Raw genomic sequence first — 25,684 nt, 5'->3', positions numbered from 1 at the left:
TGTCTTCCCCAAAGCACTTTAATGCACTCACCAACCCACAGTCCCTGCCTGCTGGCTGGGCAAGAGAGGCCAGCCCCCATCTGGAGGCTTCTATGGCTTCCCACACCCAGTGTGCCCAGGAAGGCTGAGCCCGCACACATTCCCATCAATAGGTGAGGGGCGTGAGAATGAAGAGGCGGTCTTCCTCTTTGCGGATCCAGCGCATCAGCTTATGGATGGCACTGACGGCTGACGCCTTGGTCCCCAGGGGGCTGTAACACATGTAGAGCTCAAAGGCGCCTGTCACCTGGAGAAGGGGCAAAGGGTCGTCATCTAGGTTAGATGCCCCTCATGGCCCATACCTAGGACCTCCATGAAGCCCAGACCATCCCAGGGCTGCCTTACCCAGGCCAGGAGGTTCTCGTTGGGGCCCGTGTAGTAAATGGTCTTGAGTGGGCGAGAGGCATTGTGGGCACGGCTGTGCAGGTACTGGTAGAGGCCCAGCAGCCGCTCCTGCTCCTCTTCACTGGTGTACGGGGCCTCAATCTCAGGGCTGCAGACGGGGTGGAGGGAGTGGGTTTGCAAAGGAATGACTTCCACTGTCTTCTCTAGAGATTTAGAAACACCTATTCCTATCCAGGAAGACTCTATCATATGTCCTACCCTCCAGATGCTCCCTTAGGACAGGGCATTGTCTCCCCACTACAGCAGGCACCCCAGGACAGGGCTGGGCCCACTGAGACTAGAGCTGTGTCCCCTCTCACCCCCTAAGCTCATAGTGTCTTTGGTGACCCCTCTTTGGAGAGGCCAGGTTGAGTTTAGATGTCCAAAACAGAGAGACAGATCTGGAGTAAAGGAAAGGTGAGCTAGGAATCCTGTGGGCCAAAAGGGACAAAGGGAGGCCATATCTTCCCAGCCCCTCTGCTGGGGGAGGGAGTAGAGGGCTGTGCTTCCTGAGCTGGACCAAAATGACCCCTAAAGTAGAGTTGCTCCAGGGCAAGGGACCCCGGAGACCTCTGTTCCAGTTTCCTTCTCTGGGTATATTGGGCATTTCCAGGCCTTCTGGTTAATAAAGTAGAGAGGGGTATGCTCATGGGGTGATGGAGAGTCTGGGTCTCTGGTGCCAGAGTAAAACAGACCTAGCACACTGGTCTGCTTCCAAAGGTGGGGGCAGCTTCAGGGCTACATCTCAGAGCTCAGGACCAAACAGCCTCCCGACTCCACATGTCCCTGTCCCGCTACAGCAGTGCCCTCAAGGCCCTCCCTCACCTGGTGAAGAGTCCCGAGCTCTTTGACTTATAGAGGAAGTGACGCAGGTCAGGGATGCCCACTTGGGCAACGCTGTAGTAGGGTGTGCGCAGTGCCTCTCGCAGGGCCAGGTGGGCTCCGCGCTTGCGAAGGCGCTCCTGGAAGCGGCGGCGGCAGTCAGAGACTGCAAAGAAGTCCTCACGGTCAGTGGAGACAAGCAGCAGGCAGAGGTCGGTGTCAGGCTCTAGGTAAGAGATGTGTGCGTGGAAGAAGCCGGCTGCATTGAATTTGGGCAGGCACACGGGCGTCCAGGCCTCGCCCTCGCGGAAGGACGAGGAGGAACTAATGAGGTTGAAGAGCAGGTGCAGGTCGATGGGGTGCAGAAATTGGTCCTTTCGGCGCACGAGTGCCACAAGCTGGTTGTGGGCCAGCAGGATGGAGAAGACCAGGCTGCGCGCACGCGCCTGCTGCAGGCTGGCGCTCACAGTGTCGCGCACGGCCGCCGCCAGGGGCAGGCACCGTGCCGCCCCCATCAGGAAGCTGGGGTCTCGTGCCATGAGCTGCAGCAGGTTGTCGGTGATGCGCTCTGAGCCCGAGAGTAGGCGCCGCAGGTCATAGTTCTGCTTCTGCTGGAAGATGTGGCTCAGCTGCGCACCGGTAAGAAGGCTTAGGATCTGGTAGTAGATGTAGAGCAGCTCCTGCGCCAGCTCTTGTGCCGACTGCCGCGTGCGAGCCACCGCCACTAGCACCAGCGGGCTCCGGCGCACGAATACTACCTTGTAGCCATCTGAGGGCGGGACAGGAAAGAGGGATGTCAGCCTCAGCCGCAGCTCCCTCCGAACACCGCCTTCCAGCGCAGCTCTTTCGCTTTCCCCATCCTTTCCTCGCTCAGAGCTCTGCGCACAGTAGGGGTTTAAGGATGTTCAGGATAAAAACTCATTGCTCCTTCTCCCTGAGGGCTCAGGGCCTACCCCTGCCACTTGCTTCAAAGACTAGCTCCCTCTGAAACACACATTCTTATGCTAAGTGCTAAGTCAACTGGCAAGGGCTGGCTGGGTGGAGCTCAGGACCTGGGAGATACATATATATATATATATATATACATATTTATTTTGTTGTTGTTATTGTTGTTGTTGCCTCCCCAGGGAGATTCTCACTCTCTCCAAAGGCAAAGCCCATGTCAGAGGCACCTTTGGTCCTCACCGCAGCCCCATGAGGCCAGCAGTGTTGTTATCCTCTGTTCAGGTGAAGACCTTGAAGCTCAGAGAGGTAGAGGGACTTATCCTCAGTCACACAGCACATCCCAGCCCTCTGGTCTGCAGGGGTCCAAAACCTGCTATGAATGAACCTTGGCCAGGGGAGCCCGCCCCATTCCCTCTCCAGGTGGCTCACCTGCATGGATGGAGCGGATGGCGTTCTTGTCTGCCTCCAGGAAGGACACCAGGGCTACCATAACACCCATAGTGCTGGAAAGTGCCTCCTCAGACCCATAGCGGGAGTACACAGGCTTCCCTGCCTCACTCAGCACAAAGACATGCTTCTGGTGCAGGCGCCATGCCTCCGTGGCATCCTCCTCATCCCCCTCGGCTGTGCCCTCCCTGGGGGGCTCTGTGGCTGGTCGCCCAACTGCCCCTGGGGGTTCCAGCCAATCCTCAGAGCTTCCTGGCAGCATCTCCTCCTGCAGGTCCCGGGCCACACCCGTCAGCTGGGTGCTTAGCTCGCTAAAGTCCTGGCTGATCTGGCGCATGTCTGCAGGCAGCGGCGGGGGACCCCTGGCACCCTCCTTGTGGCTGTCCCCAGAAGCTGCCCCATCCTCTGACTCAGTCAGGTCCTCGTAGGAACGGGCATGGACGAACATGGCACCCTCCTGCCCCGCACCTGCAGGCCAAAAGCACTGGTGCTTAGAGGGGTAGCTAGTGGCAGACACTCCTACCAGCAAGGTGCCTAACGTGGTCACTCCAGCATGATTGCCTGTCTTGTTAGGGTCAAGCCACTGTTCCCTTCTGCCACTGTCTGCCATGGATGACACTTCTCTGCAACTTACAGCCCACCAGTCTCCTCCCATCGTAATGGAAAGAAGACACAAACCACTCATGGCAGCAGTGGTGGCTGGTATCTGCCTACCTCTCATTCCCATCTCCCACCCCACTCCCTTGCCCATCTTGGTCACACTGGCCTACATCCATCTGCTCTCAGACACTTTCAACACACTCCCACCTGTCTCAGGAGCTCCATACCTGCTGTCGGCTGTCTCCTACCTCCCCAAGTGGCTGGCTAATTGTCACACTTAAGCTCTCAGGGAAGATGTTAGTTACTGATCTCCAACCCCAGGCACTCTATATATCCCTCTTTGATTTCTCTTGTGGCACTTGCCAGTTATTGTCCTTCTCCCCAACTACAATGGTACCCAGTAAGGTGCAGGAACGCAGCACCTCACCCTGTGTCTGGAGCACCGCCCATACTCAATGAATCTCTCTCTCTGGGAGAACGCTCCCCTACCCTACTCAGGCCATAGTTCCTGACTGACCCCACTATAATGGTGCCACAGCCTGTGACTGCCTCAGGGCAGGGACCAGGTCAGTCTTCCTTTATTGATTTTTTGACAAAATAGTTTAACAGATACACTTTGAGTCTCTCTTACGAATTCAGCCCTGTACCAGGCACTGGGGATATAACTGCCCTGTGCTCAAAGTGTTCACAATCTTGTGAAAGAGAGAGATGAGCAATATATGCATAAAGAGATAAAATTATGAAATAATTAGTGTGCTATACAGAGCATGGTCAGAGCAGGCCTCAATCATGAGGAGGGGAGAAGGAGCCGGGGATGTGTGCTGTAGACACAGGGAACAGAAGAAGAGCCCACAATGGCAACCAGAAAGCTCAGGGTGAGCAGCATAACATGAAGTGGAGAGGAAAGCCAGATGCAGAATGAGCCTGGCCTCCTGCCTTATCCCCAGAACCTGACAAATATCCAATGAGTGACTGACAAATGCATGAATAAGTGGAAAGGAAAAAGTGGTTGGGAATCCTAATTCCCCCTGGAGACTGCTCTGGTTGGCAGCTGGCTGAGGCTGTACACTTGCCCATACCTGGCTCCATTCCCTGGGCCATTCCTGGTGTGGGGCTCTCAGCTCTCTCCACACTCTGTCCATCAGAAGGAGTCAATGTGCCATCAGGGTATTCGCTGCTTCTCTTCCTCTGCATGTCAGTAGCCATCCTTTGGGCTCTCCTATGGGGCAAACAAATGTAAGATCGATGGCTTTTTGGCAGGGTCACAGGCATAATCAACAGTGGTAGTAAGTACAGGAAAGTGTCCTTTATCAGGACTCCACTAACTCAAATCTCTAGAAAATGGATTCTGAGAATTCCTTTCAAAAATATATATACTGTTCCTTTTCTGATTATAAAAGGAAGACATATTCATTGTAAAAAAAAAAAAACTTCGAAAGCACAGAAAAGTAGAAAGAAATATCAAGATTTTCCTACCATTCAGGATCTTTCACTATTCATACGTTAGTGTATTTCCTTCTAGTCTTTTTTTTTTTTTTTTTTTTTTTTTTTTTGAGACAGGGTCTCGCTCTGCCGCCCAGGCTGGAGTACAGTGGCATAATTTTGGCTCACTGCAGCCTCCACCTCCGGGGTTCAAGTAATACTCGTGCCTTAGCCTCCCAAGTAGCTGGGACTACAGGCGTGCACCATCATGAGTGGCTAATTTTTGTATTTTTTGATATAGTTGGGGTTTCACCATGTTGGCCAGGCTGGTCTCGAACTCCTGACCTCAAGTGATCTGCCCCTCTTGGCAGATTGTTGTTGTTGAGACGGGGTCTCACTCTGTTGCCAAGGCTGGAGTACAATGGCACCAACACAGCTCACTGCAGCCTTGACTTGGGCTCAAGCAATCCTCCCATCTCAGCCTTCCCAGTAGCACATGCCACAGCCAGCTAATTTTCTTTTCTTCTTCTTTTTTTTTTTGAGACGGAGTTTCGCTGTTGTTGCCCTGGCTGGAGTGCAATGGTGTGATCTCGGCTCACCGCAACCTCCGCCTCCCAGGTTCAAGAGATTCTCCTGCCTCAGCCTCCCATGGTATCTGGGATTACAGGCATGCACCTGGCTAATTTTGTATTTTTAGTAGAGATGGGGTTTCTCTGTGTAGGTCAGGCTGGTCTCGAACTCCCGACCTCAAGTGATCCGCCTGCCTCGGCCTCCCAAAGTGCTGGGATTACAGGTGTGAGCCACCGTGCCCGGCCTTTCTTTTCTGAAACAGGTCTGGCTCTCTTGCCCAGGCTGGAGAGCAGTGGCATGATCTTGGCTCACTGCAACCTCTGCCTCCTGGGCTTAAGCCATCCTCCCACCTCAGCCTCCTGAATAGCTGGGACTACAAGCACATGCCACTGCGCCTGCCTATTTTTTTTTTTTTTTTTTTTTTTTTGAGATGGAGTCTTGCTCTCTCACCCAGGCTAGAGTGCAGTGGTGCGATCTCAGCTCACTGCAACCTCCGCCTCCTGGGTTCAAGCAATTCTCCTGCCTCAGCCTCGCAAGTAGCTGAGATTACAGGCACCTGCCAGCACATCCAGCTACTTTTTGTGTTTTTAGTAGAGACAAGGTTTCACCATCTTGGCCAGGTTGTTCTTGAACTCCTGACCTTGTGATCCGCCTGCCTCAGCCTCCCAAAGTGCTGGGATTACTGGTGTGAGCCACCGTGCCCAGCCTAATTTTTGTATTTTTTATAGAGACAAGGTCTTTTCATGTTGCCTTGGCTGGTCTCAAACTACTAGGCTCAAGCAATCCTCCCACTTCAGCCTCCCAAAATGTTGGAATTACAGGCATGAGCCACCAGGTCCAGCCTGGTCTTTTAGAAAATGTACATAAAATGTAAATAATTAAACAAACTGATAACAGCAGCTAACAGTTATTCAGTGTCAGCGTATCATGCTAAGAAGTTTCTGTGGATTAAGTTACCTAATCTTGATCACGCCTCTATGAGGCAGGTGTTCTTGTCAGGCTAGCTTTATAGATGAAAGAACTGACACTGAGAGCTTAAGGAGCTTGCCCAACGTTACTACAGGAAAGAAGTGCTGGATTTGGATCTGGGAGTTGAAACAACTCTGCATCCTGTATCCAGTGGCTCACTCCTGTAATCTTAGCAAAGATTGGAGGCCAAAGAGGGAGGATCACTTGACCTCAGTAGTTCACTAGCTGGGGCAACAAAGTGAGACCCTGTCTCTACAAAAAATTTTAAAAACTAGCCAGGCATGGTAGCATGCGCCTGTAATCCCAGCTACTGGAGAGACTGACGTGAGAGGATCACATAAACCCAGCAAGTCAAGGCTGCAGTAAGCCGTGACTACAACACTGCACTCCAGTTTAGGCAACAGAGTGAGACTCTGTCTCAAAAAACTAAAACTAAAAATAAATAAAAATAAAAATTAACTGAGCTGACCAATAGTTCTTTTTGAATACCTAGGTGTTTGTAGAGAAAGAAGTGAGACACAGGCAACAGGCTTGTCTTCAGGCTGCAGCCCTGCTTTTCACTAAATATCCTTTTATACCTTTTGAATTTGGCACAAGGAGTTGTCTTAACAATTAAAAACAACTATAGACATGACAACTCTCAGTGCCCATGTAATGGCCAGGATAGATTCAGCCAGATCTCCTTGTCCTTCCACAGCCCCAGGCCTAGGTGGAGGTGGCCACAAGTGAATGTCAGTGGTAACAGAGCTAGCTGGGTGGCTCACCGAGGCTGGTAGCAAGGCTTATTTGGCCTCTAGGGTCCTTCAATGGCAGGCTGAAGGATCCTCACTTGTCAGGCAACATACAGTTCACCCAACAGGGGATCCATTCCAGGTACCAATCCTTTAAAAAAGAGGGATCTAGCTGGATGGACTAGAAGGGCAGAGACTCATGGGGCAAACACTGCAGGCAGGCCAGGGGCCCAGGAAGCACTGGTGTTAGTGTGAGCAAAGTAGACCTGAGCCTGCCTCCCAGAACACAGAGTCTGGTGGGAATAACTGAGCTCTTGTCCCCTCCTAGCTGTGTAACCTTGGGCAAATGACTCTTCCCTGGAAGCATGGCATAAAGTAGGTGTTCAAAAAAGTTCATGAAAAGGGTGGTCCCAAACAGATAGCATCACCATCAGTAGCATTTGTGTGGCGCCAGCCAGTCTATGTCCAAGAACATTCTCTCTGGACTTGGCATAGCTCCAGTCAGGCAGCTCTTATGTGTGTGCCTAAAGAACTAATTTTCAACCTCTTCTTTTTGTCACCTTTAAGTTATGTAATTCTTTCTTTAATTGAATCTTTTGCAGAAGCTCCACTTGCAAACAGACAGGGAAGCAGAGCCTGTATCCTGATAGCTGGCCTGGTGGCCACTCCTGCACTGAGCCTGAAGGACCACAGAGCACATAGGGGGTTGGGCATCATTGCCAACAGCATCACCGCACACAGAATAAAACCAAAGAAAGAAGGTTGGGGAGATAATTTAGGGATTTTCTAGGCCCCCAATCCCATCTAGGACAATCAAGAGTAATGGTTCCCAGCAAGGGTCAGAGCCCAGAAGGAAAAGGCACAGGCTGCCTTGTCAGACAGTGGGCCAGAGGAACTATATAGAGGCTGCATGCCCTCAACAGGAACCTGCGGTAGCATCCACAGAGGTCCCCTCTGAGACTGAGACTAAGAGAAGCAATCCAAAACAACCACTGCAATACCACAAGGCCCAGGATGCTGAATGCCAAGGAAACTAGGGCATGTCTAAGTCTTGCGCAAGAACGCACAGGCCACATGTAAATCTCATAGATCAGTAATTCCAAAGCCATCCTAAAAGCCAGAGTGGGCTCTGAGAGATGAGTCTGCCCATGTGCAGGCCAAGAGCAAGCTGCTCCTGACAGTACCAGGGTTGTGGCCAGGGCTTCCAGGCCTATCTGGGTTCAAGCGATCCTCCTACCTCAGCCTCCTGAGTAGCTGGGAACACAGGCATGAGCCACCATGTGTGGATAATTTTTGTATTTTTTGGTAGAAATAGGGTTTTGCCATGTTGCTTAGGCTGGTCTCGAACACCTGGGCTCAAGCGATCTGCCTGCCTTGGCCTCCCACAGTCCTGGGGATTACAGGTGTGAGCCAGCACCCGGCCTGGAATGCCCCACATTTCTTTTCCTTTCTTTTTTGAGATGGAGTCTGGCTCTGTTGCCCAGGCTGGAGTGCAGTGGCGCTATCTTGGCTAACTGCAAGCTCTGCCTCCCCAGTTCATGCCATTCTCCTGCCTCAGCCTCCCGAGTAGCTGGGACTAAAGGCGCCCGCCACCACGCCTGGCTAATTTCTTCTTGTATTTTTAGTAGAGACAGGGTTTCACTGTGTTAGCCAGGATGGTCTCGATCTCCTGACCTGGTGATCCGCCCACCTCAGCCTCCCAAAGTGCTAGGATTACAGGCGTGAGCCACCGTGCCTGGCCAGAATGCCCTACATTTCTATGTCTCCTCACTTTCCTACTCCTCTAGTCAACTTCACATCTTTTCTCTCTTCAAACGTCCATCATCTCCTTCCCTGATGGTCATACTCAGCACTATCAGCAAATGACCTTGCCTTCCATTTCACCGAGAAGACAGAAGTCATTAGAAGAGAACTTCCAGGGCGAGTGTGGTGGCTCGCGCCTGTAATCCCAGCACGTTGGGAGGCCAAGGTGGGCAGATCAGCTGAGGTCAGGAGTTTGAGAACAGCCTGACCAACATGGAGAAACCCCATCTCTACTAAAAATACAAAAAATTAGCTGGGCGTGGTAGAGCATGCTTATAATCCCAGCTACTCCGGAGGCTGAGGCAGGTGAATCACTTGAACCCGGGAGGCGGAAGTTGCGGTAAGCCGAGATTACACTCCAGCCCGGGCAACAAAAGCAAAATTGTGTCTCAAAAAAAACAAGAAGGCCAGGCGTGGTGGCACACACCTGTAATCCCAGCACTTTGGGAAGCCAAAGTGGGTGATCACCTGAGGTCAGGAGTTTGCGACCAGCCTAACATGGTGAAACCCCATCTCTACTAAATAAAAAAAAAATTAGCCAGGTGTGGTGGCACATGCTTGTAATCCAAGCTACTTGGGAGGCTGAGACAGGAGAATTGCTTGTACCTGGGAGGCAGAGGTTGCAGTGAGCCGAGATCACGCCACTGCACTCCAGCCTGGGCAACAAGAGCGAAACTAAAAAAAAAAAAAAAAAAAAAAAAAAAAAGAGAACTTCTGGAGACTACCACCACCAGCTTGCCTCATCTGCCAGAATAGGCCTTCCCTCTTTTTTTTTTTTTTTTTTTTTGAGACAGAGTCTCACTCTGTGGCGGAGACTGGAGTGCAGGAGCATGATCTTGGCTCACCAAAACCTCCACCTCCCAGATTCAGTGATTCTCCTGCCTCAGCCTCCCAGGTAGCTGGGATTACAAGCACCCACCACTTCGCCCGGATAATGTTTGTATTTTTAGTAGAGACGGGGTTTCACCATGTTGGCCAGGCTGGTCTCAAACTCCTGACCTCAAGTGATCCACCCACCTCAGCCCCCCAAAGTGCTGGGATTACAGGCATGAGCCACTGTGCCTGGCCCCCTCTTCTTACTAAAGATGAGCTGTTCATGCTCCATAGAGGCTAACTCCTCCATGTGTACACCAGATCCCAGCCCCTCACCTACTCAGGTACATGGCTTCAGCAGCTGTCCCTCCTTATCAGTTTCCCCTTCCCCCTTATCCATTACCAATATGGTGATATTTCTTGTCTTCAAAACCCCCTCCTAGCAGGGCTTGGTGGCTCATGCCTGTCATCCTAGCACTTTGGGAGGCCTAGGTGGGCAAACCACTTGAGCCTAGGAGTTTGAGACCAGCTTAGGCAACATGGTAAAACCCTATCTCTACAAAAAGTACAAAAGATTAACCAGGTGTGGTGGCATGCACCTACAGTCCCAGCTACTTGGGAGGCTGAGGTGGGAGAATCACCTGATCCCAGGAGGTCCAGGCTGCAGTGAGCGGTGATCACACCACTGCACTCCAGCCTGGGTAAAGGGAGTGAGATCCTGTCTCAAAAACAAAAACCAAACAAAATACACCCTCCTTTGGGGGTGTTCACTTTGTAATAATTCATTGGGCTATACTTGTGATTTGTGAACTTTTCTATATGTTTGTTTTACTTCAAAGTTAAAACAAAACAAACTTCCCCTTAACTCTACAATCCCCACTAGCTATCAACCCATTTTTCTGTTGCCCTTTATAAAAAAACAAACAAACCCCCTCAAAATGGCAAATAATGGCCGGGCGCGGTGGCTCACGCCTGTAATCCCAGCACTTTGGGAGGCCGAGGCGGGTGGATCACGAGGTCAGGAGATCGAGACCACGGTGAAACCCCGTCTCTACTAAAAAATACAAAAAAAAAATTAGCCGGGCGCGGTGGCGGGCGCCTGTAGTCCCAGCTACACCGGAGGCTGAGGCAGGAGAATGGCGTGAACCCGGGAGGCGGAGCTTGCAGTGAGCCGAGATGGCGCCACTGCACTCCAGCCTGGGCGACAGAGCGAGACTCCGTCTCAAAAAAAAAAAAAAATGGCAAATAATGTTTGGAGTTTGCATTACTCAGGTAGGCTAGACTATTCTGTGTAAAAAATGGATGCCAAATGCTAGAGGTTTTATACCCAAAGATCTTTTTTTATTTTTTGAGACAGAGTCTCACTCTGTCATCCAGGCTGGAGTGCAGCAGCGCCATTTCGGCTCACTGCAACCTCCGACTCCTGGGTTCAAGCGATGCTCCTCCCTCAGCCTCCTGAGCAGCTGGGATTACAGGCGCCCACAATCACGCCTGGCTAATTTTTGTATTTTTAGTAGAGATGGGGTTTCACTATGTTGGCCAGGCTGGTCTCAGGTGATCCTGACCTCAGGTGATCTGCCCACCTTGGTGGATCCAAAGTGCTGGGATTACAGGCATGAGCCACCGCACCCAGACCCATAGACCTATTTTTTGCTCACACAAAATCTACTGTGGGACTGGTAGCAATTCAGAGTAGCTCCCTTCCAAGCAGTGATTCAGGAATCCAAGTCACTAGCACCCTATGGAAGCCATTTGGAACACATGCCTTCCACATCACCTGGCAGGGGAAGACAGAGATGGAGGATCACATACCAGCTCTTAAATACTTCGTAGCTCACATTGGCCAGAACCAGTGATGTGGCCAGAGGGACTGGGAAATATATGGAGCTCATGGATATCTGGAAAGCAGGAATTGTCTCTGCCATAGCCTCTCCATTTCTCCCATTCTCTCTAAACCAGTTCTGAACAGAATCTCACCTCCATTACTCCACCAACACTGCTCCCATCAAGGTCACTAACGACCTCCAGGATCATCTTACTTCACCCATAAACAATAGATAATCTGGTTATTTCCTCTCTCTTGAAACATTTTCTCCTCTTTTATGGCACACCACTCCTTTCTTGGCTCTCTTCTGACCTCATGGACTACTCCTTTTGAGTCCTTTTTGCAGTTCTTACTGTAAAGGGGCACAGAATTCAGTCTTTGGACCTCTTCTCTGTCTTCACTCAATCCCTTGGTGATCTCATTTGGTCTCATAGTTTTAAATTCCCTCTACATATTAGTAATTTATTTATTTATTTTTTTAATCTCCAGCCGCAGTCTCTCTTCTGACTTAAAGAGGCACACACATTTAACTGTCTACTTCATGTTATCCCAAGGTTATATGCCTCAAACTGAACTCCTTAAAAAGGCCATCTCCTGGCCAGGCACGGTGGCTCTCGCCTGTAATCCCAGCACTTTGGGAGGCCAAGGAGGGTGGATCACGAGGTCAGACATTTGAGACCAGCCTGGCCAACTTGGTGAAACCCCGTCTTTACTAAAAATATGAAAATTAGCCGGGTGTGGTGGCGCATGCCTGTAATCCCAGCTACTCAGGAGGCTGAGGCAGGAGAATTGCTTGAATCTGGGAGGTGGAGGTTGCAGTGAGCTGAGATTGCACCACTGTACTCTAGCCTGGGTGGCAGAGCCAGACTCTGTCTCAACAACTGTACTACGGTAGAGATCTTCCGAGGTCATCTCCTTAAAAAGTTGCTCCTGGCTGGGTGTGGTGGCTCACACCTGTAATCCTAGCACTTTGGGGGGCCAAAGCAAGCAGATTACTTGAGCCCAAGAGTTCAAGACCAGCCTGGGCAATATGGCAAACCCTGCCTCTACAAAAATACAAAAATTAGTCAGGCATGGTGGCACGTGTCTGTGGTCCCAGTTACTCAGGAGGCTAAGGTGGGAGGATCACTGGAACCCGGGAGGTAGAGCTTGCAATGAGCCAAGATCGTGCCACTGCGCTTCAGCCTCGGCGATAAGAGTGAGACCCTGTCTTTTTTTTTTTTTTTTGAGACAGAGTCTGGCTCTGTCGCCTGGACTAGAGTGCAGTGGCGCAATCTCAGCTCACTGCAAGCTCCGCCTCCTGGGTTCACGCCATTCTCTTGCCTCAGACTCACGAGTAGCTGGGACTACAGACGCCCACCACCACGCCCGGCTAATTTTTTGTATTTTTTAGTAGAGACGAGGTTTCACCATGTTAGGCAAGATGGTCTCGACCTCCTGACCTCGTGATCCGCCCGCCTCAGCCTCCCAAAGTGCTGGGATTACAGGCCTGAGCCACCATGCCTGGCCGGTAGAGACCCTGTCTTTAAAAAGAAAAAAAGGCCGGGAGCGGTGGCTCACGCCTGTAATCCCAGCACTTTGGGAGGCCGAGGCAGGCGGATCACGAGGTCAGGAGATCGAGACCATCCTGGCTAACACGGTGAAACCCCGTCTCTACTAAAAATACAAAAAAAATTAGCCGGGCGAGATGGCAGGCGCCTGTAGTCCCAGCTACGTGGGAGGCTGAGGCAGGAGAATGGCGTGAACCCCGGGGGGCGGAGCCTGCAGTGAACTGAGATCGCGCCACTGCACTCCAGCCTGGGTGAAAGAGCGAGACTCGGTCTCAAAAAAATAAAAGAAAAGAAAAGAAAAGAAAAAGAAAAAGAAAAAAAAGCCGGGTGCAGTGGCTCACGCCTGTAATCCCAGCACTTTGGGAGGCTGAGGTGGGCGGATCACCAGGTCAGGATATTGGGACCACTCTGGCTAACACGGGAAACCCATCTCTACTAAAAATACAAAAAATTAGCCACGTGTGGTAGCAATTTTTTTTTTTTAAGAGATGGGGTCTTGCTCTGTCACCAAGTTTGGAGTGCAGTGGCTATTCACAGGTGTAATCATCACCCCACCATGCACTACAGCCTCAAATTCCTGGGCTCAAGTGAACTTCCTGCCTCAGCCTTCCGAGTAGCAGGGACTACAGGCACTTACCACTTCTCCCAGAGTTTTCACCATCTCAGTAAAAGACAATTTCATGGCTGGGCATAGTGGCTCATGCCTGTAATCCCAGCACTTTGGGAGGCCGAGGTGGGTGGATCACCTGAGGTCAGGAGTTCAAGACCAGCCTGGCCAACATGATGAAACCCCATCTCTACTAAAAATACAAAATTAGCCAGGTGTGTGGTGGTGCATGCCTGTAATCCCAGCTACTTGGGAGGCTGAGGCAGAAGAATCACTTGAAACCCATGAAGCAGAGGTTGCAGTGAGCCGAGATCATGCCATTGCACTCCAGCCTGGGCAATAAGAGCAAAGCTCTGTCTCAAAAAAAAAAAAAGAAAGAGGCCGGGCGTGGTGGCTCACGCCTGTAATCCCAGCACTTTGGGAGGCGGAGGCGGGTGGATCACGAGGTCAGGAGATTGAGACCATCCTGGCTAACACGGTGAAACCTCGTCTCTACTAAAAATACAAAAAATTAGCCGGGCGAGGTGGTGGGTGCCTGTAGTCCCAGCTACACGGAGGCTGAGGCAGGAGAATGGCGTGAACCCCGGGGGGCGGAGCCTGCAGTGAGCCGAGATCGCGCCACTGCACTCCAGCCCGGGTGAAAGAGCGAGACTCCTTCTCAAAAAAAAAAAAGAAAGAAAGAAAGACGGCCAGGTACAGTGGCTCACGCCTATAATCCCAGCACTTTGGGAGGCCGAGGTGGGCAGATCACAAGGTCAGGAGATCGAGACCATCCTGGCTAACACGGTGAAACCCCGTCTCTATTAAAAATAAAATTAGCCGGGTGTGGTGGCACATGCCTGTAATCCCAGCTACCCCGGGAAGCTAAGGCAGGAGAATCACTTGAACCCGGGAGGCAGAGGTTGAGATCGCGCCACTGCACTCCAGCTTGAACCCGGAAGGCGGAGGTTGAGATTGTGCCACCACACTCCACCCTGGGTAACAGAGCGAGACTCTGTCAAGGAAGGAAGGAAGGAAGGAGGGAAGGAGGGAGGGAGGGAAAGAAGGAGGGAAGGAAGGAAGGAGGGAAGGAAAGAAAGAAGGAAGGAAGGAAGGGGAAGGAGGGAAAGGAAGGAAAGGAAAAGAAGAAAGGAAAGAAGCAAGGAAGGAAGGAAAGAAAGAAAGACAATTTCTTTTTCTTTTTTTTTTTGAGACAGTCTTGCTCTGTTGCCCAGGCTGGAGTGCAGTGGCGCGATCTCAGCTTACCACAACAGTTCGATCTCAGCTCCACCTCCTGGGTTCAAGCAATTCTCGTGCCTCAGCCTCCCAAGTAGCTGGGACTACAGGCGCGTGCCACCACACAGGCTAATTTTTTGTATTTTTAGTAGAGACAGGGTTTCACCATGTTAGACAGGCTGGTCTCAAATCCCTGACCTAGTGATCTGCCTGCCTTGGCCTCCCAAAGTGCTGGGATTACAGGTGTGAGCCACCACACCTGGCCAAGAAAGACAATCTCATCCTTTCAGTTGTTTGGTGAAAAACCTTTGAGTCAGCCCGGCACGGTTTCTCACACCTGTAATCCCAGCACTTTGGGAGGCCGAGGCAGGCAGATCATGAGGTCAGGAGATTGAGACCATGCTGGCTAACACAGTAAAACCCCGTCTCTATTAAAAATACAAAAAATTAGCTGGGTGTGGTGGCGCATGCCTGTAATCCCAGCTACCCCGGGAGGCTGAGGCAGGAAAATCGCTTCAACCCGGGAGGTGGAGGTTAAGATTGTGCCACTGCACTCCAGCTTGAACCTGGGAGGCGGAGGTTGAGATCGTGCCACCGCACTCCACCCTGGGTGACAGAGTGAGACTCTGGGAAGGAAGGAAGGAAGAAAGGAAGGAAGGAAGGAAGGGAGGGAGGGAGGGAGGGGAGGGGAGGAGAGGGGAGGGAGGGAAGGAGGGAAAGGAGGGAAAGGAAGGAAAGGAAGAAAGCAAGGAAAGAAAGAAAGGAAAGAACGAAAGAAAGACAATCTCTTTTTTTTTGAGACAGTCTTTCTCTGTTGCCCTGGCTGGAGTGCAACAGCGCAATCTCAGCTCCACCTCCCGGGTTCAAGCGATTCTCATGCTTCAGCCTCCCGAGTAGCTGGGACTACAGGCGTGTGCCACCACACCGGCTAATTTTTGTATTTTTAGTAAAGACAGGGTTTCACCATGTTGGCCAGGCTAGTCTCAAACCCCTGATCTTGTGATCCGCCCATCTTGGCCTCCCAAAGTGCTGGGATTACAGGTGTGAGCCACCTCACCTGGCCAAGAAAGACAATCTCATCCTTTCAGTTGTTTGGTGAAAAACCTTGGAGTCGGCCAGGCACTCAACACCTGTAATCCCAGCACTTTGGGAGGCTGACGCAGGCAGATCATGAGGTCAGGAGATCGAGACCTTGCTGGCTAACACGGTGAAACCCTGTCTCTACTAAAAATACAAAAAATTAGCCAGGCATGGTGGCACGTGCCTGTAGTCCCAGCTACTCAGGAGGCTGAGGCAGGAGAATCGCTTGAACTGGAGAGGCGGAGGTTGAAGTGAGCTGAAATCATACCGTTGTACTCCAGGCTGGGTGACAGAGCGAGACTCTGTCTCATAGGAAAAAAAAAAAAAAACTTGGAGTCATCCCTTAGGCATCTCTTTTTTTTCCCACACCTCGTATACCAAACCATCAGCAAATCCTGTCAGTTCTATTTCAGAATATAGGCACATCCAGCAAAATGTCTCTAGTTAACATTTTCACCATAGAATGCCTTTTTTTTTTTTTTTTTTTGAGACGGAGTCTCGCTCTGTCGCCCAGGCTGGAGTGCAGTGGCACAATCTCGGCTCACTGCAAGCTCCGCCTCCCGGGTTCACGCCATTCTCCCGCCTCAGCCTCTCCGAGCAGCTGGGACTACAGGCGCCCGCCACCACGCCCGGCTAATTTTTTTTGTATTTTTAGTAGAGACGGGGTTTCACCGTGGTCTCGATCTCCTGACCTCGTGATCCGCCCTCCTCGGCCTCCCAAAGTGCTGGGATTACAAGCGTGAGCCACCGCGCCCAGCCGCCTTTTTGTTTTTAATATCCAGCTGTGGTTGTCAGCCTTCAAGATGGTCTCTAGTGATCCTCAACTCCTGCTATGCATGACTTTGCATACTTCCTTTCCACACTGAGCAGGGCTGACCTATGCAACCAATAGAACACTGTGTAAATAACAATGTGTGGCTGGAGACAGTGGCTTATGCCTGTAATCCCAGCACTTTGGGAGGCCAAGATGGGCAGATCAGTTGAGGTCAGGAGTTTGAGACCAGCCTGGACAACATGGTGAAACCCCATCTCTACTAAAAATACAAAATTTACCTAGGTGTCATGACAGGTGCCTGTAATCCCAACTGCTCGGGATGCTGAGGTATGAGAATCACTTGAACCCAGTGGGGAGGCAGAGGTTGCAGTGAGCTGAGATTGCACTGCTGCACTCCTGCTTGGGTGCCAGAGCCGACCCTGTCTCAAAAAAAATGAAAAAACAATGTGTGACTTCTGAGGCTAGGTCATAAAAGACATTGTGGCTTCTGCCTTTTTCTCTTGGATCACTCCCTCTAGGGAAAGCTATCAGCCATGTTGTAAGGACATGTAAGCAGCTCTATGGAGAGAACTTCATGGCAAGGAACTGAGACCTCCTGTGAACAGCCAGTACCAACTTGCTAGTCATGAATGAGTCATCTCAGAAGCAGATCATCTAGGCCCAGTCAAACCTTCAGATGACTTCAACTTAATAAGACACCCTGAGCTTGAACCATCCAGCTAAGCCACTCCCAAATTCTTGACCCACAAGAACTGTATGCGATAATAAACACTGTCATTTTAAGCTGCTAAGTTTTTGGATAATTTGTTACACAGCAATAGTTAACTAATATACCAAACTTATATTGATTCAGCTTATTTTTATTTATTTATCTATTGAGACAGGGTCTCACTCTGCCACCGAGGCCAAAGTGCAATAGTGTGATCACGGTTCACTGTAGCCTCAACCTCCCAGGCCCAAGTGATCCTCCCACCTCAGCCTCCCAAGTAGCTGGGACCACAGGCATGTGCCACCATGCCTGGCTAATTTTTTAATTTTTTTGTAGAGACAGGGTCTCCTTATGTTGCCCAAGCTGGTCTCAAACTCCTCGACTCAAGTGATCTGCCTACCTCAGCCTCCCAAAGTACTGGGATTACAGGTGTGAGCCACCACACCTGGCCCAGTGTATGTTTATACAGAAAATATGTATACTTACATCATTAAAATCTTATCTATATTTTTAACAAAGTAATGTGCATTTAAGCTTCAAATTACATTCCAAATAGAACTGATAGAAAATTACTGAGTGCCAGCCTGGCTGACACAGTGAGACCCTGTCTCTACAAAATAAAAAATTAGCTGGGCGGGGCAGCTCATGCCTGTAGTCCCACCTACTTAAGAGGCTGAGGTGGGAGGATCACTTGAGTACAGGAGGTCAAGGCTGCAGTGAGCTGTGATTGTGTCACTGTACTCCAGCCTGGGCAACAGAGCAAGACCCTGTCTCAATCAATCAATCAATGGAAAATATATTAAGTTAATGATTTCACACAGAATGTCCAATTTTCATGAAACAGATTACTGATGTTAAGTGGGAAATGCCTATATCCAGAATCTGACCACTTGTCACCTCCACAACTACCACTGTGGTCAAAGCCACCAGTGTCTCTCTAGGAGATTGTTGCAGCAGTCTCCTATCCAGTCTCCCCTCTTCTGCCCTTGTCCCTGCATAATCTGTGCTTCTTACAGCAAAGTGATTCTCTTGATACAGAACTCAGGTCATGCAGTTCCTCTGCTCACAACTCTGTAATGGTCCCACCTTACTTAGTGAGAAAGCCAATTTCCTCACCGTGGTGCACAAGGCCCCACTCAACATAACTCCTTCCCCATTACTTCTTTGACCTCATCTCTTATCCTTTTTCCCCACTAACTGTGATTCAGCCCAGCCACAGTGGCCTCCTGGCTTTCCTTAAGCCTCCTGGGCACTCTTTCACTTTAGAACTTTGCCCTTGCTGGCCAGGCGCGGTGGCTCACGCTTGTAATCCCAGCACTTTGGGAGGCCAAGGCGGGCGGATCATGAGGTCAGGAGATCGAGACCACGGTGAAACCCCGTCTCTACTAAAAATACAAAAAATTAGCCGGGCATGGTGGCGGGCGCCTGTAGTCCCAGCTACTCGGAGAGGCTGAGGCAGGAGAATGGCGTGAACCCGGGAGGTGGAGCTTGCAGTGAGCCGAGATTGTGCCACTGCACTCTAGCCTGGGCGACAGAGCGAGACTCCGTCTCAAAAAAAAAAAAAAAAAAAAAAAAAGAACTTTGCCCTTGTTGAACTTTCCCCCTGCACCCCACTTCACCTACTCCATTGCCTGGGCTAGTTATCTATGTGACTCAGTCCCTCACTTCCTTCAGGTTGCTGCTCAAGCATTACCTTATCAATATCCCTGCTCCTTACCCCTCTTGTCCTGCTTTATTTCTCTGGATTGAAGGTTACCCTGTGACCCGCCACAAATTTCAGTATGGCTTTAAGCCACATGTGGGAGGAGTTCTATTTTTTTTTTTTTTTTTTTTGAGACAGAATCTCACTCTGTCACCCAGGCTGGAGTGCAGTGATACAATCACAGCTAACTGCAGCCCTGGCCTCTCAGGCTCAAGTGATCCTTCCTCCTCAGCCTCCTGAGTACCTGAGACTACAGGCACGTGCCACCACGCCTGGCTAATTTTTTAATTTTTATTTTTGTAGAGACGGGGTCTCAGTATGTTGTCCAGGCTGTTCTCAAACTCCTGAGCTGAAGATCCTCCCTCCTAGGGCTCCCAAAGTGCTGGGATTACAGGTGTGAGCCACCACATCCAGCCAACAAACATATTTGGGACAGAGATTTTTTTTTTTTTTTTTTTGAGATGGAGTCTCATACTGTCGCCCAGGCTGGAGTGCAGTGGCGTGATCTTGGCTCACTGCAACCTCTGCCTCCTGGGTTCAAGCAATTCTTGTACCTCAGCCTCCCGAGTAGCTGGGATTACAGGTGTGTACCACCATGCCCATCTAATTTTTGTATTTTTAGTAGAGATGGGGTTTCACCATGTTGGCCATGCTGGTCTCAAACTCCTGACCTCAGGTGATCCACTGGCCTCGGCCTCCCAAAGTGCTGGAATTACAGGCATGAGCCACCGTGCCCAGCCGAACTTGTGTTTTTATCCCTCAGGCAATTAAAAAAGAAAAATGGAAGGGAAAACTGAAAGATCTCTGAAGAATGCCCAGCTGTCACACCTACGATGTGGCTTCTGGAAACCCCTGCCTGTGGGGAAGACTCATCACTGGTAGTAGTCAGGTGTTCAGGAACAATGGCTCTGAAGTTAGAGGGACCTGGATTAACCTGGCCTGGTCTCAATTTTCTCATTTATAAAATGGGATGGTAGTATTGATTCCTTGGGTTGTGGGAAGATTAAATGAAATAATCCATGTAATTTGATTACATACTCAGTTGCTCCCATTAGCATGTCCTGATTATTCTTACTTAGCATTCAGTCCATGTGTGACTGCACTTATAATACCATATGAATCCAGTGGTCTGTGCCATGTAAATCAGGCCTCTGAGATTTTGCTCAGCCTACAGTGGCATATGGGCAAATATGCTTCTGACCTTGCAAAGCCAGTTGGGCCCTAGCCTGAAGCGACTCACCTTCAGGCTAGGGCTGTCATATAGACAGCTGGGAGTCAGGTCAAAGAGCTGTCTTATAGACAGCTGGGAGTTCCTCCAGGCTAACTGGTTGTTCACTGGCTCTGAAGTTGCAGGAATAGACAACTGGCTCTCTGCTGCTCTTGGAAGTCTCTCCTAAACTAAACTCCTTAATTAGCCAGGTGTGGCGGCAGGCGCCTATAATCCCAGCTACTCAGGAGGCTGAGGCAGGAGAATCACTTGAACCCAGGGGGCAGAGGTTGCAGTGAGCTGATATGGCGCCATTGCACTCCAGCCTGGGCAAAAGATCGAAACTCCATCTCAAAAAAAAAAAAAAAAAAAAAAACCACAAAAAACTCCTTGGTCTGCCACATGCCACTGCTCTGTGACCTTGTACTTTTGGTTCAAAGACCCCAACAAGGTCTACAATAGCTTACTTATTCTGTCCTCAGGGCCCACTCTCCATTGATCCCTTGTGGGCTTTAGCTGACTAAGCCGTGTGGCTGAGTGGTACCCAGCATGGTACCTGCATGGGGAAGGGTTGGCGGGGGCCGGATCAGCTGGCCAGAGCTAGTGGATGCTTCCTTCACAATAGTTCTCCTGCCACCTGAGATCATACAGTATCTCAGCATCTCCTAGGTCAGTCTGGGGTCCAGCCAGAGGCCTGATGAAGCAAACAGCTCTCTGAATACTTACTCTGGAAACTCAGATAGGGAGGCTGAGTGAATCACAGCAAAATCTACCCCAACCCCCATTGTAGTCACAACTGTGCAACTGAAGCTCCTGGGAGGCTAGAATTGAAGAAGTTAGGCAAAGGAGGTCTCTTAGAACCAGCCCCAGAAACCTCTTCTCAGGGAACCTTTCTCAGACAACCCCTCTAGAAGCCCCAGGCCTTGCTTTTCCTAGAATTGCCCTGCTATGCCTGTGAGCAATGTCACCAAACAAGTTGGCTCAATCAGCCCTTCTAGGATGCCTCTCTCACTCAGGCAGCCTTGGAGCAGAGAAGGCCTTCAGGAGCCCCTCCCTACTGACTCCCTACCACTCCTGCTCCCTCTTCTTGCTTGGATAGCACTTCATTTCACCTTAACCCTTTGGAGCGGTCTGTCTGGGAAGGAGGTGCCAGCATACAGGATGTGTGGCAGACAAGGCCCAGGTGAGGCTGTGCTATGGCTGCTTCAGCAGGATGCCTACTCCATGCTGAGATCATAGTCTGGTCCTTGAAACTTCTGGCGGTTACTTCCCTCCCTGACAAAGGGTGCTCACTCTCCCTCTGCAAACTTGCGCCCAGAAAGGGTGGCTCACCCAGTACAAGGGACAACCCAGTTGCACCCGGCAAACTGGTGCAAAGTCCGGCCAGGCGCAGTGGCTCATGCCTGTAATCCCAGCACTTTGGGAAGCTGAGGCAGGCAGATCACCTGAGGTCAGGAGTTCGAGACCAGCCTGGCCAACATGGTGAAACCCCGTCTCTACTAAAAAAATGCAAAAATACAAAAAATTAGCTGGGCGTGTTGGCACATGCCTGTAATCCCAGCTACTCGGGAGGCTGAGGCAGGAGAATCGCTTGAACCTGGGAGGCGGAGGTTGTAGAGAGCTGAGATCACACCACTGCACTCCAGCCTGGGCAACAAGAGTGAAACTCCGTCTAAAAACAACAAAGCAAAGCCCCAAGCCCCAAGCCCCAAGCCCCAAGCCCCAAGCCCCTTCCAGGTGCTGCCCCGCTCAGCCCAGTCACCTCTCTTGCTTTTTGAGAAGACTCTACCGGCCGAATATGTGTACGTTTGTTGGCGGGGCGGGGGTGGGGGGGTGGGGAGAGTCCTACCTGGCCACTGCCCCCTACCGGACCTCGCCCTCCCAATCAAAGGATGGGTTGCAGATCTCGCCTTTTGTATTCCCCAGCTGGGGGCTAGCCGGCTGAGGGACCCCAGGGAGACATAGTCTTCCCATTGCAAACGATAGCGTTGATGGCTGGAGGCCCCCGTCTTCAAGCCCCTCCCTCCAAAAATGACAGCTCTCCAGTCTCTAGGTGCATCCAGGCCACGTGGGCTGGCAGTCAACTCACCTGTTTCTCAGAGGGGCCCAGGACGCACAGAAGGTGCCGGTCACTGCCCTCTGCCGGACCCCTGGAGGGGTAAGGGTGTCCGGCCGGGGCCGGCCTGAGGGCACAGCTTCGCGGGGCCCCGGCCCCCTGCGTACACAGACATGGCCACAGCGCAGGCACCTCGCCCTCCCACCGCCCTCACCCGGCCGCCGGTGCAGGAAGAGAGCTTTCGCCGGCCTCTCGCGGCCAAGGCCCAGCTCCAGCCGCTCAGCCCGACTCGGCCCGCCCCCGGGGTGCATTGTGGGAAATGTAGTCCTTAGCGTTCGGCCGCCTGCGGCGCCGCGGGACTGGTTCTGGGTTCCTCGTCCCACCCAGCAGAGCCGTGGGCACGTCCTCACCCAGGTCCGGGATTGCCTCATCCGGCGCCGCCTTCTAGGGGCCTGGGCGCCTCCTCCGAGTCTAGAGTCCCACACAGATCGCAGACCTGGACTCTGGGCCTCTCCGTCCCAGCCAGCTAGCAGTTCATTTTTAGGGAGAGAAAGGGACGTTAGGATTGTTTCTCCCACTGATTGTGGAAGGACAGTGCAAGTTTGGGGGAGTGGATAAATGTCATTAGGGGGCCCAGCCACACAGGCTGTAAAGGATGTGGACATGCGCAAAAGTCGTACTAATTGTTTCTAAAAACATATCTGTAGCCACGTTTCAATGTGTCAGTATAATGCTCTACAACGGTAGTTCTCAACTCTGACGGCACACAGAATAAGCCGGGAAGCTTTAAAAAAAAAAACAAACAAACAAAAACTAGGACGGGCGAGGTGGCTCACGCCTGTAATCCCAACACTTGGGGGACCGAGGTGGGCGGATCACTTGAGGTCAGCAGTTCCAGACCAGCCTGGCCCACAGGGTGAAACCCCATCTCTACTAAAAATACAAAAACTAGGCCGGGCGCCGTGGCTCAAGCCTGTAATCCCAGCACTTTGGGAGGCCGAGGCGGGCGGATCACGAGGTCAGGAGATCGAGACCATCCTGGCTAACACGGTGAAACCCCGTCTCTACTAAAAATACAAAAAAAAATTAGCCGGGCATGTTGGCAGGCGCCTGTAGTCCCAGCTACTCGGGAGGCTGAGGCAGGAGAATGGCGTGAACCCGGGAGGCGGAGCTTGCAGTGAGCCGAGATGCGCCACTGCACTCCAGCCTGGGGGACAGAGCAAGACTCTGTCTCAAAAAAAAAAAAAAAAAAAAACTAGCCAGGCTTGATGGCGCGTGCCTGTAGTCCCAGCTACTCGGGAGGCTGAAGTGGGATCCCAGGAGGTCGAGGCTGTGGTGAGCCATGATCATGCCGGGCACTCCAGCCTGAGCACCAGAGCGAGACCCTGTCTCAAAAACAATAACAAAAAAACTAATGCCTGGACACCAGCCCTAGAGATTTTGATTTAATTGAATTTAGAGTAGTGTGGAGTGTTGGGGAGCCAGGCATCACTATTGTTTTAAAAGCTCCCCAGGTGATTTGCCATTGCAAAGAATCATTGTTTGTAATTTCCTAGATGCAAAGCAATAAAAACAACAGGAAAACAGTCAACAACAGGCTTTCCCAAAAGACTCTTATTTTTAGAGATTTTTTTTTTTTTTTGAGACGGAGTCTTGCTCTGTCCCCCGGGCTGGAGTGCAGTGGCGCGATCTCGGCTCACTGCAAGCTCCGCCTCCCGGGTTCACGCCATTCTCCTGCCTCAGCCTCCCGAGTAGCTGGGACTACAGGCGCCCGCCAACACGCCCGGCTAATTTTTTGTATTTTTAGTAGAGATGGGGTTTCACCGTGTTAGCCAGGATGGTCTCGATCTCCTGACCTCGTGATCCGCCCGCCTCGGCCTCCCAAAGTGCTGGGATTACAGGCTTGAGCCACCGCGCCTGGCCTAGAGATGGTTTTAAAAAGTAAAATTAGGGATTGGCACCACTGCTCATGTTTTTTTTTTTCTGAAGCAATTAATTCACTTTACAGCCTTATGGTTAATTCTCCCAACAGTTAATAGGATGAAAGAAAAAGTCAAATCACTCCTCTGACTTTCCCTGCTGCTCCACAAGCACCTGGGGGCAGTGTCCTGTTCCTCTCTAAGCACTACACTGGAGTTAGGGTAGAGCTCCGCCCCTGGGCTTTTATTCCAGTCTCAGATGGCTGCCACCTGTAGCCTGCTTCCACAACACTGGCCTGTGACTGACATGGTGACAAAGCTGTGGCCTTTCACTGAAGATGGCTTTGCATAAGGCTATCAAGTTCTTGCACATAGTCTAAGGGAAACTTTTTCACCCCCATGTCCCCCACTTTTAGGTAAGGACATAAGAAAATGCCCTATTCCTTAACAGAGTCTCTCTAGGTCTCCACAGGTCACTCAGTATTTTATCTCCTCATTAGCTCAGAAGTCCAAATTCCCTCCCTTAGGGCAAGAATCATTTATACAGTTGTTTTCTCTAATTATTACACTATAAGAGTTTGAGCCGTGAGCTGGGCTTGGTGGCACAGCCTTGTAATCCCAATTACTCCAGAGGCTGAAGCAGGAAGAATTACTTGAGCCCAGGAGATCAAGTCTGAAGTGAGCCATGATCATGGACAAGAAGAAGGAGAAAGTCAAGAAAGAAGAAGGAAGGGAGGGAGGGAGGGAGGAAGGAAGGAAGGAAGGAGAGTTTAAGTCAAGATATAACATTCTCTGCTTGGTACAGAAATGTCCTGGCTATGTTCCTTTCCTTTTTCTTTTTCTTTTTCTATTTTTTTTTAGAGATGGTGGTTTCACTCTGCTATGTCGACAAGACTGGTATCGAACTCTTGGCCTCAAGCAATTTTCCCATCTTGGCCTCCCAAAGTATTGGGATTACAGGCATAAGCCACCATGCCTGGCTAATATCCTGCCTATATTTCATTAACTTGAAGTTACACCCTATAAAATTCATCTCCATAGAAGACAAATTAATTCAATTAATTTACTTCTTTTTTTTCTTTTTTTTTTTTTGAGACGGAGTCTCCCCCTGTCACCCAGGCTGGAGTGCAGTGGCGCAATCTCGGCTCACTGCAAGCTCCGCCTCCCGGGTTCACGCCATTCTCCTGCCTCAGCCTCTCCGAGTAGCTGGGACTACAGGCGCCCGCCACCACGCCTGGCTAATTTTTTTTATTTTTATTAGAGACGGGGTTTCACCGTGGTCTCGATCTCCTGACCTCGTGATCCGCCCACCTCGGCCTCCCAAAGTGCTGGGATTACAAGCGTAAGCCACCGCGCCCGGCCAATTTACTTATTTTTTTCAAATGAAGTCTCTCTCGGCTGGGCGCTGTGGCTCACGCCTGTAATCCCAGCACTTTGGGAGGCCGAGGCGGGTGGATCACAAGGTCAGGAGATCGAGACCATCCTGGGTAACAC

General features: G+C 51.0%; 1 protein-coding gene across 2 annotated transcripts; it reads right to left on the bottom strand.

Moving 5' to 3' along the window:
* MON1A (MON1 homolog A, secretory trafficking associated) lies at window positions 1-22,559 on the bottom strand. Of its 2 annotated transcripts, XM_032161532.2 has the most exons (6): window positions 22,305-22,559; window positions 4,317-4,456; window positions 2,620-3,105; window positions 1,249-2,014; window positions 385-532; window positions 1-286 (listed from the first exon to the last, which is right to left on the bottom strand). In XM_032161532.2, the coding sequence occupies exons 2-6, from the start codon at window positions 4,441-4,443 to the stop codon at window positions 146-148; spliced, it is 1,668 nt and encodes a 555-aa protein (XP_032017423.2). In that variant the 5' UTR covers window positions 4,444-4,456; window positions 22,305-22,559; the 3' UTR covers window positions 1-145. The 2 variants fall into 2 exon arrangements, with proteins under 2 accessions (XP_032017423.2, XP_032017424.2); XM_032161533.2 differs by lacking the exon at window positions 2,620-3,105 and having other exon boundaries at window positions 22,305-22,506.
* Window positions 22,560-25,684: the final 3,125 nt, after the last annotated feature.

The sequence above is a fragment of the Hylobates moloch genome, unplaced genomic scaffold (assembly GCF_009828535.3).
Source record: "Hylobates moloch isolate HMO894 unplaced genomic scaffold, HMol_V3 SCAFFOLD_8, whole genome shotgun sequence".
Classification (NCBI taxonomy): domain Eukaryota; kingdom Metazoa; phylum Chordata; class Mammalia; order Primates; family Hylobatidae; genus Hylobates; species Hylobates moloch.
The sequence above is the reverse complement of the archived record's forward strand: the minus strand, read 5'-3'. Positions and strand labels throughout refer to the sequence as shown.